We start from the raw sequence: 14139 nt of genomic DNA, 5'->3' as shown, positions 1-14139 counted from the left end.
GCTGCACGTTTTCTTCTTCCATTTCCTCTCCACCCCCACCTCTTCTATCACATCGCTCTTCACCTTCTCTGTATGCTTTTTACACCTTGTTTTTCCACTGGAAGTTCTGAAACACGTTTTTATTTTCCTATTCCACTACAGTAGCTACCTCTAGATGAACACTTTTACATCTGGCACGCCCTCAGCAAGCTTTTCTACCTAACACAACGCACGCACACACATACACACACTCTCTCTCTCTCTCTTACACACACACACACACACAGACACACTCTCACAATTGTCAGAGGCAAGGGAAGAAGGCTTCCAATCTCAGCTTTAAGGACTGGATGATTTAAGGGAGGGCCCTAAAATGTAAATTTAGCCTTAGAGTAGTAAGGGCAATTATATATTTATTTAGATTTACTTAGTTCAAATGAAATAATAGGTGTTTTCAGTCCCTAATAAAGGTCCATTCTTATATTTTTGAAGTTAAAAAGAAATTAGAAGAAAAGGAAGCTCAGAAAAAGGAAGAAGTTTCACTGGCTGAGCCGCCAGCTCCTGCTCTTCCTCCCCCTCCTCCTCCTCCTGAACCAGAAAAAGAGAAGGAAATCCATCCTCAGGGTGAGCGTTCAGAAACTCCCGCTGCAAAAGGAAAACCGCCATCAGGTGACTGACAGAATAATTTATAATCCTGTTTGCCAGTTTCTTATTTTCACTTAGAAAAGAATTATAAATTATAGTACCAGTACATTTATCCAGATTCAGACTTTGAGCAACTTCAATCATATGAAACCAAACTATACGCTCAGATGGCAGTGGAAAAAGCCCTGAGTAGCTAAGAGTGTGGTTATGCCAAAGCCCAGGTACTTTTCTGTATGACAGGGAGTGGGGAGTCCTCACACCCAAATTTACTGATAAGAATGAAACCACAGGTGAGAAGAGGAAAGGCGCACAGGCAGATCCAGAGGACACACGTCTGTTTGCTGAACTGTAGTCACATTTATGTAAAGAGTGATAGCATTTTCAGAAAATGAGAATTAGAATAGCCAATTGTCCACAAGAATAAGGACACCAATTAACAGCATTCATTAGAATTTATATGTGATTCTTAATCTTCAGTGCTATGTGATTATAATGGACTAGAAACAAGCACTTCACACCTCAATAAACATATATTTATAATATGTAATATATATATGGAAAAGAGTTTGTGTAGAGAATATTTTTTAGCTTAAGTTCTTTCTGGATCCTTAACCACCTAAGGACTATTCGTGGTTAATGATAGAATGTGAATAGAAATAGACAATGAATATAATGACTAAAGTTGCTCATTGTTGAAATGCATGGTACAGGTAGAATGTCAGTATCAGTTTGGTGCTGTGTACATGCACAAACTTGGCTCTAATTTCCGGTTTGAACTTTATTCAGGACTGACTGTGCAGTTACACAGTCTACCTCGGTATTCTATATACTGCATTATGATTGCATTTCTAAGCTCCATAATCTTTCTGCTTCAGGACTTGAGATGGATCTGAATTTTTTAAATTAAATTTATTTATATTAAACAAATAAATCTGAAGACCTTAATAACATATATTAAAGCACAAAGCCATGGATTAAATATATACCCCTTTCCCACTACCTTATTAGGAATTAAAGAAAACAAAAGCAATTCAGAGCTCTGCAGGAATAGTGGAAGCATTTAAAATGCTTTTTAGAGCTGAGGAAGGCAGTTCTCACAGGGGCACAGGGAGCCTGGAATTAGCCAGTATAGGCTTTTAACCTCTGACCATGGCTTCACCCTCTCCTTCCTTCCTCTTGGCCTGTCACAGTCAAGAGTATGTTTTGGAGCCATTACCTGAAACCTGCCTTTAGTGTTTTGACACAGTTGTAACACAGTTTAGTCTTTAAGTTTCTGAAGCTTGCTTGTGAATTTAAAATTGTATTCTTGAATACTGTGCATTGGAGAAATAATAAAGTTATTGTTGCTTCAAAGAGTGGTTGTATCTGTCTCTTTTTTCCACCAAGGGTAGGGCTAGTGCCTGATCTTTAAAAATGTGTAAAAGGATTAATCTCCAGAGGCCTAATTACTGCCTTCTAATAATAGTGCACTATTGGGAGGAGATCTCAGGGGTCCTGCGCAGTGATGAGGCAATAGAGCGGCCGTACCGCCCTTACAGCTCCGCGAAGCTTAGTTATACAATTTTTAAGGAGGGAAGTTTCCAGCAGGTTTGTTTATTTTTATATAAATAATTTACAAATTTTTTCAAAAGAGAACATTTTCAGACCTAAATGCCTGAGGCTTCTGAACATGCCCAATTCAAACACCCAGTTACCATCTTCTTTAGAAGTTGAGATGCAAAAAACATGGAATTATTTACTTAAAAAAAAAATCAGGGTAGAAATAGAGTATAGAAGGGAGTGACAGTACACTGAGCACTAACAGTCATTTTGTCCAACTTTAATTATACATTGTATATATTTCTGCATTTTGTATCTGTTTCAAATGCATTTGGGATTAAACAAGAAAAAACTCAATTATTTTCTATTAAAGGGTTTATTATCAAATCCACTACCAAATGTCAGAATTTAATTTAGAACCAAAGTTCTCAGTGTGACAAAGTACAATAGTACTATCCATGCTGCTATTTAAGAATATTATTTTGAGATTTCAGAATATATTTTGGAATTGATAATAAAAAAAAAAGGTGGACAGAGTGCATGCTGCCCCCAACAGAAACTAGAATTCTCCATCATGCTTTTAAAGTTCAGTGTCTCAGGTATCTCTGTTTTTACCTTCTCTGTTGCCTTGTGCTGAAGTGCGAGCTTTTTAAATAGTTAGCTATCCAGAGTATTATTATTATTATTAAAGAAACTCAGAGCTTATCCAGAGTTTTAATTATTATGATAAGCTTATTTCTAAAAAAGCAACTAACTCAAATTTCTCTTTTTTCCATCAATGGTAAGGCTAGTGCCTGATCTTTAAAAATGTATAAAAGGGTTGATCTCCAGAGGCAGAGAAAGACAAATACCAAATGATTTCACTTATATTCACTTATTTTCAGTTGGATCTAATTTACTTTGAGTTTGGTAGTCAACTATCTGGACTTTTGCAAGGCCTTTCATAGAGGTTAACAAAGCTTCAAGGTTAATCCTTCTTTGTCTTTCACTAGTCTTATTTTTTATGGAATCTGAGTTGTTGGGTCTGAGATGTTTAAATGTAAGGGCTATGTCTCTACAAATTCTTATAAATATCACTTTTCATACAAAGAATACTTCAGATGGGCTCTCTCCATCACAGGCATTTCTATTACCCTTCTGTCCATCTTTCCAATAAAGAAAAAATCCTGTAGCCCAGGACAAAGGGTGGAAAATGATTGAACTTGTTTGGAAAGTAATGCAGGAAGTTTTGTTTTGTTTTGTTTTTTTGAGAGGTCATCTCTCATATTTATTGATCAAATGGTTGTTAACAATAATAAAATTCTGTATAGGGGACTCAATGCACAGTCATTAATCAACCCCAAGCCTATTTCTCAACAGTCACCAATCTTCTGAAGCATAACGAACAAGTTCTTACATGGTGAACAAGTTCTTACATAATGAATAAGTTCTTACATGGTGAACAGTGCAAGGGCAGTCATATCACAGAAACTTTCAGTATTGATCACACATCATGAACTACAAACAATCAAGTCAGATATGATTATTCATTTGATTTTTATACTTGATTTATATGTGAATCCCACATTTCTCCCTTATTATTATTATTATTATTATTTTTTTTTTAATAAAATGCTGAAGTGGTAGTTAGATGCATGATAAAGGTAGAAAACATAATTTAGTGCTGTAAGAGGGCAAATGTAGATAATCAGGTCGGTGCCTATAGATTAAGTATTAATCCAAGCTAGACAAGGGCAACAAAACATCCATGGATGCAGAAGATTTCTCTCAAAACAGGGGGGGGAGAGGTTCTAAGCCTCACCTCTGTTGGTCCCCAATTTCTCACCTGATGGCCCCCCTGCGACTGTGCCTGTCTTAGGTTGTTCCTCCCTTGAGGAATCTTACCTGTCTCTGGCTAACCAGTCATCTACCGGGGCCATACAGGGAGATGTAAAGTTGGTAAGTGAGAGAGAAGCCATATTGTTTGAAAAGGTTAGCTTTTTACTTCTTTGCATATTTATGCCCTGTGGCTTCTATGCCCAGCATTTGTCTTGAGGTATCTTTAGCACTTGGAGGAATTATGATTCTCGGTAAATTCGATATGAGGCACGAATTCTATTTAAGGGCTGTAATTAGGAAGGAAGAAGAAAAGCTATAGAGGTAGCAGATGCAAGAAAACATGGGAAGATTGATTATTTCTTTGACATATCTTCTTGTAGAGTAATTTAAGCATGTATAGGTTTTAAACTACTAATTAAATTGTGCACACACATTAACATAATAGGAATACAGTTTCATAACCAAAGCAGATCTATAATTACCAGCCATCTCCAGTGAGGCCAAGAAAACCAGTTAGGCACCCTAGGCATTTGTGAAAATTTGTCTATGATATGATGGATATTGTCCAACTGTAGTTGAACAGTCTGAGAGAAATAAGACAAATTAAAGCAGCCCATTCCTGGGAACTGTTCACATCCCATATGTTCTTTTAACAGTAGATAGTCTGTAGTTGTAAGATTTTGGAGCATTACAACTTGCAATTCTCCTAATTCTTGGTTGAGTTCCAACAGTGTAGATCCAGTCAGATTTGTTGTTTTACTGTATGCACAGGCCAGCTTAGATATCTCCTTCTTCATTCCCATGGCAAGTCCAGGAACCGGTGGGATGAATGCAGCTACAACTGCAGCATTGCCTGGATCTTTGTTGAGGATTTTGATGATCATCTTCTAGTATGACTCTTCCAGAGAGTGCTGATGTTGGAAGTTCTTCTTCATATCGTATCTTAGTTCATTTTCTGGGTAGCCAAATTAGGCTTTGACCCTCTGTATAAATACAAACAGACCCTTTGCCCACACTTTGATCTGCTCTTTATACCATTGTGTAGAACTCATTGGAGGTCACCACACAGGAACTGCTTTTTTTTTTTTTTAAGAGAAAAGAATATTATCAGAAAACTGTACTTCCATAGCTGATCATCTGACACCCTTTAAGTGATCAAAGCTAAGGATATTTAAAGCATGCATTAATCGTTGATTTACAGTTAGTTTTATCCTATCATGGAGTAATCCCCCTTTTCTTTCTTTCTTTTTTTTTTGTTATCTTTAATCTACACTTACATGAAGAATATTATGTTAACTAGGCTCTCCCCTATACCAGGTCCCTGCTATAAACCCCTTTACAGTCACTGTCCATCAGCATAGCTAAACGTTGAAGAATCACTACTTGTCTTCTCTGTGTTGTACAGCCCTCCCATTTCCCCCACTCCCCTATGCATGCTGATCTTAATAACCCCCTTCTTCCCCCACCCCTTATCCCTCCCTACCCACTCATCCTCCCCAGTCCCTTTCCCTTTGGTACCTGTTAGTCCATTCTTGGGTTCTGTGATTCCGCTGCTGTTTTGTTCCTTCAGTTTTTCCTTTGTTCTTATACTCCACAGATGAGTGAAATCATTTGGTATTTCTCTTTCTCCGCTTGGCTTGTTTCACTGAGCATAATACCCTCCAGCTCCATCCATGTTGCTGCAAATGGTAGGATTTGCCCTCTTCTTATGGATAAGTAGTATTCCATTGTGTATATGTACCACATCTTCTATATCCATTCATCTACCGATGGACATTTAGGTTGTTTCCAATTATTGACTATTGTAAGTAGTACTGCAATAAACATAGGGGTGCATTGGTCTTTCTCAAACTTGATTTCTGCATTCTTAGGGTAAATTCCTAGGAGTGGAATTCCTGGGTCAAATGGTAAGTCTGTTTTGAGCATTTTGATGAAACTCCATACTGCTTTCCACAATGGCTGAACTAGTTTACATTCCCACCAGCAGTGTAGGAGGGTTCCCCTTTCTCCACAGCCTCGCCAACATTTGTTGTTGTTTGTCTTTTGGATGGCAGCCATCCTTACTGGTGTGAGGTGATACCTCATTGTAGTTAAAATTTGCATTTCTCTGATAATTAGTGATGTGGAGCATCTTTTCATGTGTCTGTTGGCCATCTGTATTTCTTTTTTGGAGAACTGTCTGTTCAGTTCCTCTGCCCATTTTTTAATTGGATTATTTGATTTTTGTTTGTTGAGGTGTGTGAGCTCTTTATATATTTTGGATGTCAAGCCTTTATCGGATCTGTCATTTACAAATATATTCTCCCATACTGTAGGGTTCCTTTTTGTTCTATTGATGGTGTCTTTTGCTGTACAGAAGCTTTTCAGCTTAATATAGTCCCACTTGTTCATTTTTGCTGTTGCTTTCCTTGCCCGGGGAGATATGTTCAAGAAGAGGTCACTCATGTTTATGTCTAGGAGGTTTTTGCTTATGTTTTTTCCACGAGTTTAATGGTTTCATGGCTTACATTCAGGTCTTTGATCCATTTTGAATTTACTTTTGTATATGGGGTTAGACAATGGTCCAGTTTCATTCTCCTACATGTAGCTGTCCAGTTTTGCCAGCACCACCTGTTGAAGAGACTGTCATTTCGCCATTGTATGTTCATGGCTCCTTTATCAAATATTAATTGACCATATATGTTTGGGTTAATGTCGGAGTCCCTAGTCTGTTCCACTGGTCTGTGACTCTGTTCCTTTGCCAGTACCAAGTTGTCTTGATTACTACGGATTTATAGTAGAGCTTGAAATTGGGGAGTGAGATCCTCCCTACTTTATTCTTCTTTCTCAGGATTGCTTTGGCTATTCGGGGTCTTTGGTGTTTCCATATGAATTTTTGAATTATTTGTTCCAGTTCATTGAAGAATGTTGCTGGTAATTTGATAGGGATTGCATCAAATCTGTATATTGCTTTGGGCTGGATGGCCATTTTGACGATATTAATTCTTCCTAGCCACGAGCATGGGATGAGTTTCCATCTGTTAGTGTCCCCTTTAATTTCTCTTAAGAGTGACTTGTAGTTTACAGAGTATAGGTCATTCACTTCTTTGGTTAGGTTTATTCCTAGGTATTTTATTGTTTTTGATGCAATTGTGAATGGAGTTGTTTTCCTGATTTCTCTTTCTGTTGGTTCATTGTTAGTATATAGGAAAGCCACAGATTTCTGTGTGTTAATTTTGTATCCTGCAACTTTGTTGTATTCCGATATCAGTTCTAGTAGTTTTGGGGTGGAGTCTTTAGGGTTTTTTATGTACAATATCATGTCATCTGCAAATAGTGACAGTTTAACTTCTTCTTTACCAATCTGGATTCCTTGTATTTCTTTGTTTTGTCTGATTGCTGTGGCTAGGACCTCCAGTACTATGTTAAATAGCAGTGGGAGAGTGGGCATCCCTGTCTAGTTCCCGATCTCAGAGGAAAAGCTTTCAGCTTCTCGCTGTTCAATATAATGTTGGCTGTGGGTTTATGATATATGGCCTTTATTATGTTGAGGTACTTGACCTCTATTCCCATTTTGATGAGAGTTTTTATCATGAATGGATGTTGAATTTTGTCAAATGCTTTTTCAGCATCTATGGAGGTGATCATGTGGTTTTTGTCTTTCTTTTTGTTGATGTGGTGGATGATGTTGATGGAGTTTCGAATGTTGTACCATACTTGCATCCCTGGGATGAATCCCACTTGGTCATGGTGTATGATCCTTTTGATGTATTTTTGAATTCGGTTTGCTAATATTTTGTTGAGTATTTTTGCATCTACATTCATCAGGGATATTGGTCTGTAGTTTTCTTTTTTGGTGGGGTCTTTGCCTGGTTTTGGTATTAGGGTGATGTTGGCTTCATAGAATGAGTTTGGGAGTATTCCCTCCTCTTCTATTTTTTGGAAATCTTTAAGGAGAATGGGTATTATGTCTTCTCTGTGTGTTTGATAAAGTTCCAAGGTAAATCCATCCAGCCTGTGTGTTTTGTTCTTGGGTAGCTTTTTTGATTACCGTTTCAATTTCTTTGCTCGTAATTGGTTTGTTTAACTTTTGTGTTTCTTCCTTGGTCAGTCTTGGAAGGTTGTATTTTTTTAGGAAGTTGTCCATTTCTTCTAGGTTTTCCAGCTTGTTGGCATATAGGTTTTCATAGTAGTCTTTAATAATTCTTTGTATTTCTGTGGAGTCTGTCATGATTTTTCCATTCTCACTTGTGATTCTGTTGATTTCTGTTGATTCTCTTTTTCTCTTAATAAGTTTAGCTAGAGGCTTATCTATTTTGTTTATTTTCTCAAAGAACCAGCTCTTGGTTTCATTGATTTTTGCTATTGTTTTATTCTTCTCAATTTTATTTATTTCTTCTCTGATCTTTATAATGTCCCTCCTTCTGCTGACCTTAGGCCTCATTTGTTCTTCTTTTTCCAATTTTGATAATTGTGACATTAGACCATTCATTGGGGATTGTCCTTCCTTTTTTAAATATGCTTGGATTGCTATATACTTTCCTCTTAAGATTGCTTTTGCTGCGTCCCACAGAAGTTGGGGCTTTGTGTTATTTTTGTCATTTGTTTCTATATATTCTTTGATCACTATTTTAATTTGTTCATTGTTCCATTGAATATTTAGGAGCATGTTGTTAAGCCTCCATGTGTTTGTGAGCCTTTTTGTTTTCTTTGTATAATTTATTTCTAGTTTTATACCTTTGTGGTCTGAAAAGTTGGTTGCAAGAATTTCAATACTTTGGATTTTGCTGAGGCTCTTTTTGTGAGCTAGTATGTGGTCTATTCTGGAGAATGTTCCATGTGCACTTGAGAAGAATGTATATTCTGTTGCTTTTGGATGTAGAGTTCTATAGATGTCTATTAGGTCCATCTGCTCTACTGTGTTGTTCAGTGCTTCCGTGTCCTTACTTATTTTCTGCCCAGTGGATCTATCCTTGGGGTGAGTGGTGTGTTGAAGTCTCCTAGAATGAATGCATTGCAGTCTATTTCCCCCTTTAGTTCTGTTAGTATTTGTTTCACATATGCTGGTGCTCCTGCATTGGGTGCATATATCTTTAGAATGGTTATATCCGCTTGTTGGACTAAGCCCTTCATCATTATGTAGTGTCCTTCTTTATCTCTTGTTACTTTCTTTGTTTTGAAGTCTATATTGTCTCATATTAGTACTGCAAGCCCTGCTTTCTTCTCACTGTTGTTTGCCTGAAATATGTTTTTCCATCCCTTGACTTTTAGTCTGTACATGTCTTTGGGTTTGAGGTGAGTTTCTTGTAAGCAGCATATACATGGATCTTGCTTTTTTATCCATTCTATTACTCTGTGTCTTTTGATTGGTGCATTCAGTCCATTTACATTTAGGGTGACTATTGAAAGATATGTATTTATTGTCATTGCATACTTTAAATTCGTGGTTACCTAAGGTTCAAGGTTAGCCTCTTTATTATCTTACTGCCTAACTTAGCTCGCTTATTGAGCTGTTATATACACCTCTGGAGATTCTTTTCTTCTCTCCCTTCTTTTTCCTCCTCCTCCTTTCTTCATATGTTGGGTGTTTTGTTCTGTGCTCTTTCTAGGAGTGCTCCCATCTAGAGCAGTCCCTGTAAGATGTCTTGTAGAGGTGGTTTGTGGGAAGTAAATTCCCTCAGCTATTGTTTGTCTGGGAATTATTTAATCCCGCCATCATATTTAAATGATAGTCGTGCTGGATACAGTATCCTTGGTTCAAGGCCCCTCTGTTTCATTGCATTAAATATATCATGCCATTCTCTTCTGGTCTGTAGGGTTTCTGTCGAAAAGTCTGTTGTTAGCCTGATGGGTTTTCCTTTATAGGTGACCTTTTTCTCTCTAGCTGCCTTTAAGACTCTTTCCTTGTCCTTGATCTTTGCCATTTTAATTATTATGTGTCTTGGTGTTGTCCTCCTTGGATCCTTTCTGTTGGGGGTTCTGTGTATTTCCGTGGTCTGTTCGATTATTTCCTCCCCCAGTTTTGGGAAGTTTTCAGCAATTATTTCTTCCAAGATACTTTCCATCCCTTTTCCTCTCTCTTCTTCTTCTGGTACCCCTATAATACAGATATTGTTCCTTTTGGATTGGTCACACAGTTCTCTTAATATTGTTTCATTCCTGGAGATCCTTTTATCTCTCTCTATGTCAGCTTCTATGCGTTCCTGTTCTCTGGTTTCAATTCCATCAATGGCCTCTTGCATCTTATCCATTCTGCTTATAAACCCTTCCAGAGTTTGTTTCATTTCTGTAATCCCCTTTCTGGCATCTGTGATCTCCCTCCGGACTTCATCCCATATCTCTTGCTTATTTCTCTGCATCTCTGTCAGCATGTTTATGATTTTTATTTTGAATTCTTTGTCAGGAAGATTGATTAGGTCTGTCTCCTTCTCTGGTGTTGTCTCTGTGATCTTTGTCTGCCTTTAGTTTTGCCTTTTCATGGTGATAGAGATAGTTTGCAGATCTGGGATGAATGATGGCTGGAAGAACTGCCCTTCTTGTTGGTTTGTGGCCTTCCTCTACCCCTTCCCGAGGCGCTGGGTTCTCACAGGTGTGGATGTGGTCTGGATGTTGTCATGTGTCCTCTGGTCTTTATTCTAGGAAGAGTTGTCTTTGTTATATTTTCATAGATATATGTGGTTTTGGGAGGAGATTTCCGCTGCTCTACTCACGCCGCCATCTTGGCTCCTACTCTGGGGTCTTGCTTTTTTATCCATTCCATTACTCTGTGTCTTTTGATTGGTGCATTCAGTCCATTTACATTTAGGGTGACTATTGAAAGATATGTACTTATTGCCATTGCAGGCTTTAGATTCTTGGTTACCAAAGGTTCAAGGTTAGCTTCTTTAGTATCTTACTGCCTAACTTAGCTCGCTTATTGAGCTGTTATATACACTGTCTGGAGATTCTTTCCTTCTCTCCCTTCTTATTCCTCCTCCTCCATTCTTTATATGTTGGTTGTTTTATTCTGTGCTCTTTCGTGTTTCCTTTAACTGCTTTTAGTGGGTAGTTGATTTTATTTTTTGCCTTTAGTTAGTATTTGGTTGGTCTGCTTTCTTTGCTGTGATTTCATTTTCTCTGGTGACATCTGTTTAGTCTTAGGAGTGCTCCCTTGTAGAACAGTCCCTCTAAAATACCCTGTAGAGGTGGTTGGTGGGAAGCAAATTCCCTGAACTTTTGCTTGTCTGGGAATTTTTTAATCCCTCCTTCATATTTATTAATTAATTAATTAATTTTATTTTGGTATCATTAATCTACAATTACATGAAGGACATTATGATTACTAGGCTCCCCCCTTCACCAAGTCCCCCAGCACATCCCTGTTCACAGTCACTGTCCATCAACATAGTAAGATGCTGTAAAATCACTACTTCATATTTAAATGATAATTGTGCTGGATACAGTATCCTTGGTTCAAGGCCCTTCTGTTTCATTGCATTAAATATATCATGCCATTCTCTTCTGGCCTGTAAGGTTTTTGTTGAGAAGTCTGATGATAGCCTGATGGGTTTTCCTTTGTAGGTGACCTTTTTCTCTCTAGCTGCCTTTAACACTCTTTCCTTGTCCTTGATCTTTGCCATTTTAATTATTATGTGTCTTGGTGTTGTCCTCCTTGGGTCCTTTCTGTTCAGAGTTCTGTGTATTTCTGTGGTCTGTTCAATTATTTCCTCCCCCAGTTTTGGAAAGTTTTCAGCAATTATTTCTTCAAAGACACTTTCTATCCCTTTTTCTCTCTCTTCTTCTTTTTTTGGTACCCCTATAATACAGATATTGTTCCTTTTGGATTGGTCACACAGTTCTCTTAATATTGTTTCATTCCTGGAGATCCTTTTATCTCTCTCTGTGTCAGATTCTATGCGTTCCTGTTCTATGGTTTCTATTCCATCAATGGCCTCTTGCATCTTATCCATTCTGCTTATAAATCCTTCCAGAGTTGGTTTCATTTCTGCAATCTCCTTCCTGGCATCTGTAATCTCCCTCCGGACGTCTGTAATCTCCCTCCAGACTTCATCCCTTAGCTCTTGTATATTTCTCTGCATCTCCGTCAGCATGTTTATGATTTTTATTTTGAATTCTTTGTCAGGAAGTCTGGTTAGGTCTGTCTCCTTCTCTGGGTTGTCTCTGTTGTCTTTGTCTGCCTGTAATTTTGCCTTTTCATGGTGATAGAGATAGTTTGCAGAGCTGGCATGAGTGACGGCTGGAAGAACTTCCCTTCTTGTTGGTTCTTGGCCTTCCTCTCCTGGGAGAACTGTGACCTCTAGTGGCTTGTGCTGGGCAGCTGCACGCAGAAAGGGCTTCTGATTCTTTCCCAGCTGCTATGGAGTTTATCTCCGCTGTTGCTTTGGGCATGGCCTGCCTCAGGCAGCTGCTCTGATATGGTGGAGCTGCGTTGGAGGGGGAACAGCCAGGAGGCTATTTATCTCCGTGAGCGTCCTCCATGCTCCCTGATGCCCAAGGGCTTAAAGTGCCCAGAGTTCCCCAGATTTCCTGCTGCTGGACTAAGTGTCCCATTACACTTCTGTCTGGCAGTGGGGTCCCTGTCCCTTTAAGACTTCCAAAAAGCACTCACTTTTCTTTGTCCCGGGTGCACCGTCTGCAGGGACCCACTCACAGGTCTTGCTGTCCTGTTTCCCTAGTGTCCAGCACCACACACATGCACTGTGTCTGCACTCTGGTGCAGATGGCTAGGTCTGGTTGATTAGCAGTCCTGGGCTCCTTCTCCCTCCCCGCTCTGATTCCTCTCCTCCCACCTGGAGCTGGGGTGTGGGGTGCTCGGGTCCCGCTGGGCCGGGGCTTATATCTTATCCCCTTCGTGAGGCGCTGGGTTCTTGCAAGTGTGGATGTGGTCTGGCTGCTGTCCTGTGTCTTCTGGTCTTTCTTTTAGGAAGAGTTGTCTTTGTTGTATTTTCAAAAATATATGTGGTTTTAGGAGATTTCCACTGCTCTACTCATTCCACCATCTTGGCTCCGCTTGCAGAAAGTTTTTAAGGAGCTAATTTATTTTGTAGAACATCTTATTGACCTCGCCATCATCAGTTTCCCATTTTACCCCTTCCAATATATTTTTGAACTAGATTCTAGAGAATCCAAGAGAAATATGTTCAAACTATCCTTTTCATTACCAGTTACAGTCAGAACAAAATGGAAATGTACAAGTCACAAGGCAACCAAGTATGTGGTAAAGACAAGTTCAAGGATGCATCATATCAAAACAATGTGATTATTTAACTCTTCTTCAAGGTGTTTGGGCATCATTTTTATTATACATTCAGTTGTCTTATTGTACAAGGATCATTGAGTTAAAATATATCCAAATAGAGCCATATGTTTCTAATGGATTTGTGTCTTTGAAAACTCCATTGCTATGTTGCATTGAAGAGTTTATGATCAATTCCACAACCAAATGTTCATATTAAACTTATGACTAAATTTCTCAATAGAGACAAAATAGAGTAATACTATCAAGAACTGTCATTTAAGAAGTTTGAGTCTATAGTCTGTCTTCCAATGCATTTTAGCTAACAGGAAAGGCCTGAGCCATTTTAAGCAGTTCATGATTATAACTGTTTACCTGTGACAAATAACATTTGGTTACTTACAAATCCTGTAGCCAAGGCTGTTGAAGAAAGTTATCAATGATATTTATGTGTTGAACTTTGTTTAGAACCTCCACATGGTAAGCAAGAATCTCTTCAGGAAGGAAAAGGGAAGAAAGGTGAAACTTCACTCAAAAGAAAAGGTACAGCAGATAAAGATAGACATGATTATATGTGATTCTGCATTTCCTAACTGTATCAGGGAAAATAGCTAGATTTGTTCAGTAGTGCACATCGAATGCTTCTCTCCACCATTTGTGAACCATTAGCCCTCGCCAAATAATATAACTTCATTTTTTCTGCAGTCCAGCTCTTAGCAAGGGTCCTACAGAGAAAAGTGATGCTTGTGGGAACAATTTAGAGAATATCCAATATCATAATATCCATTTATGTATTATAGATGTTAATACCTAAAATCCATTAGGTATTATAGATGTTATCCTTGAACTAAGATGTGCCATCAGGAAACTACATACTGAACCATATTTTCTTGGGCTCCCCATAGAATTGCTCTCACTGATAAACACTTTTTAGGTATAAAGTT

At 38.4% G+C, this 14139-nt stretch overlaps 1 protein-coding gene across 2 annotated transcripts in view; it reads left to right on the top strand.

Moving 5' to 3' along the window:
- Positions 1 to 14139, top strand: part of SPEF2 (sperm flagellar 2) — a 253222-nt gene that overhangs the window by 144774 nt on the left and 94309 nt on the right. For both annotated transcript variants that reach the window (XR_008995259.1, XM_057495904.1), the window contains 2 exons: positions 472 to 648; positions 13664 to 13738. Coding sequence is in view for 1 of the 2 variants with exons in the window: in XM_057495904.1 (XP_057351887.1) it covers positions 472 to 648; positions 13664 to 13738 (252 nt within the window). In the remaining variant the exon portion in view is untranslated. The remainder of the gene's footprint in view (positions 1 to 471; positions 649 to 13663; positions 13739 to 14139) is intronic.

This window comes from Manis pentadactyla, chromosome 2 (assembly GCF_030020395.1).
Source record: "Manis pentadactyla isolate mManPen7 chromosome 2, mManPen7.hap1, whole genome shotgun sequence".
Taxonomy (NCBI): Eukaryota; Metazoa; Chordata; class Mammalia; order Pholidota; family Manidae; genus Manis; species Manis pentadactyla.
The sequence above is the reverse complement of the archived record's forward strand: the minus strand, read 5'-3'. Positions and strand labels throughout refer to the sequence as shown.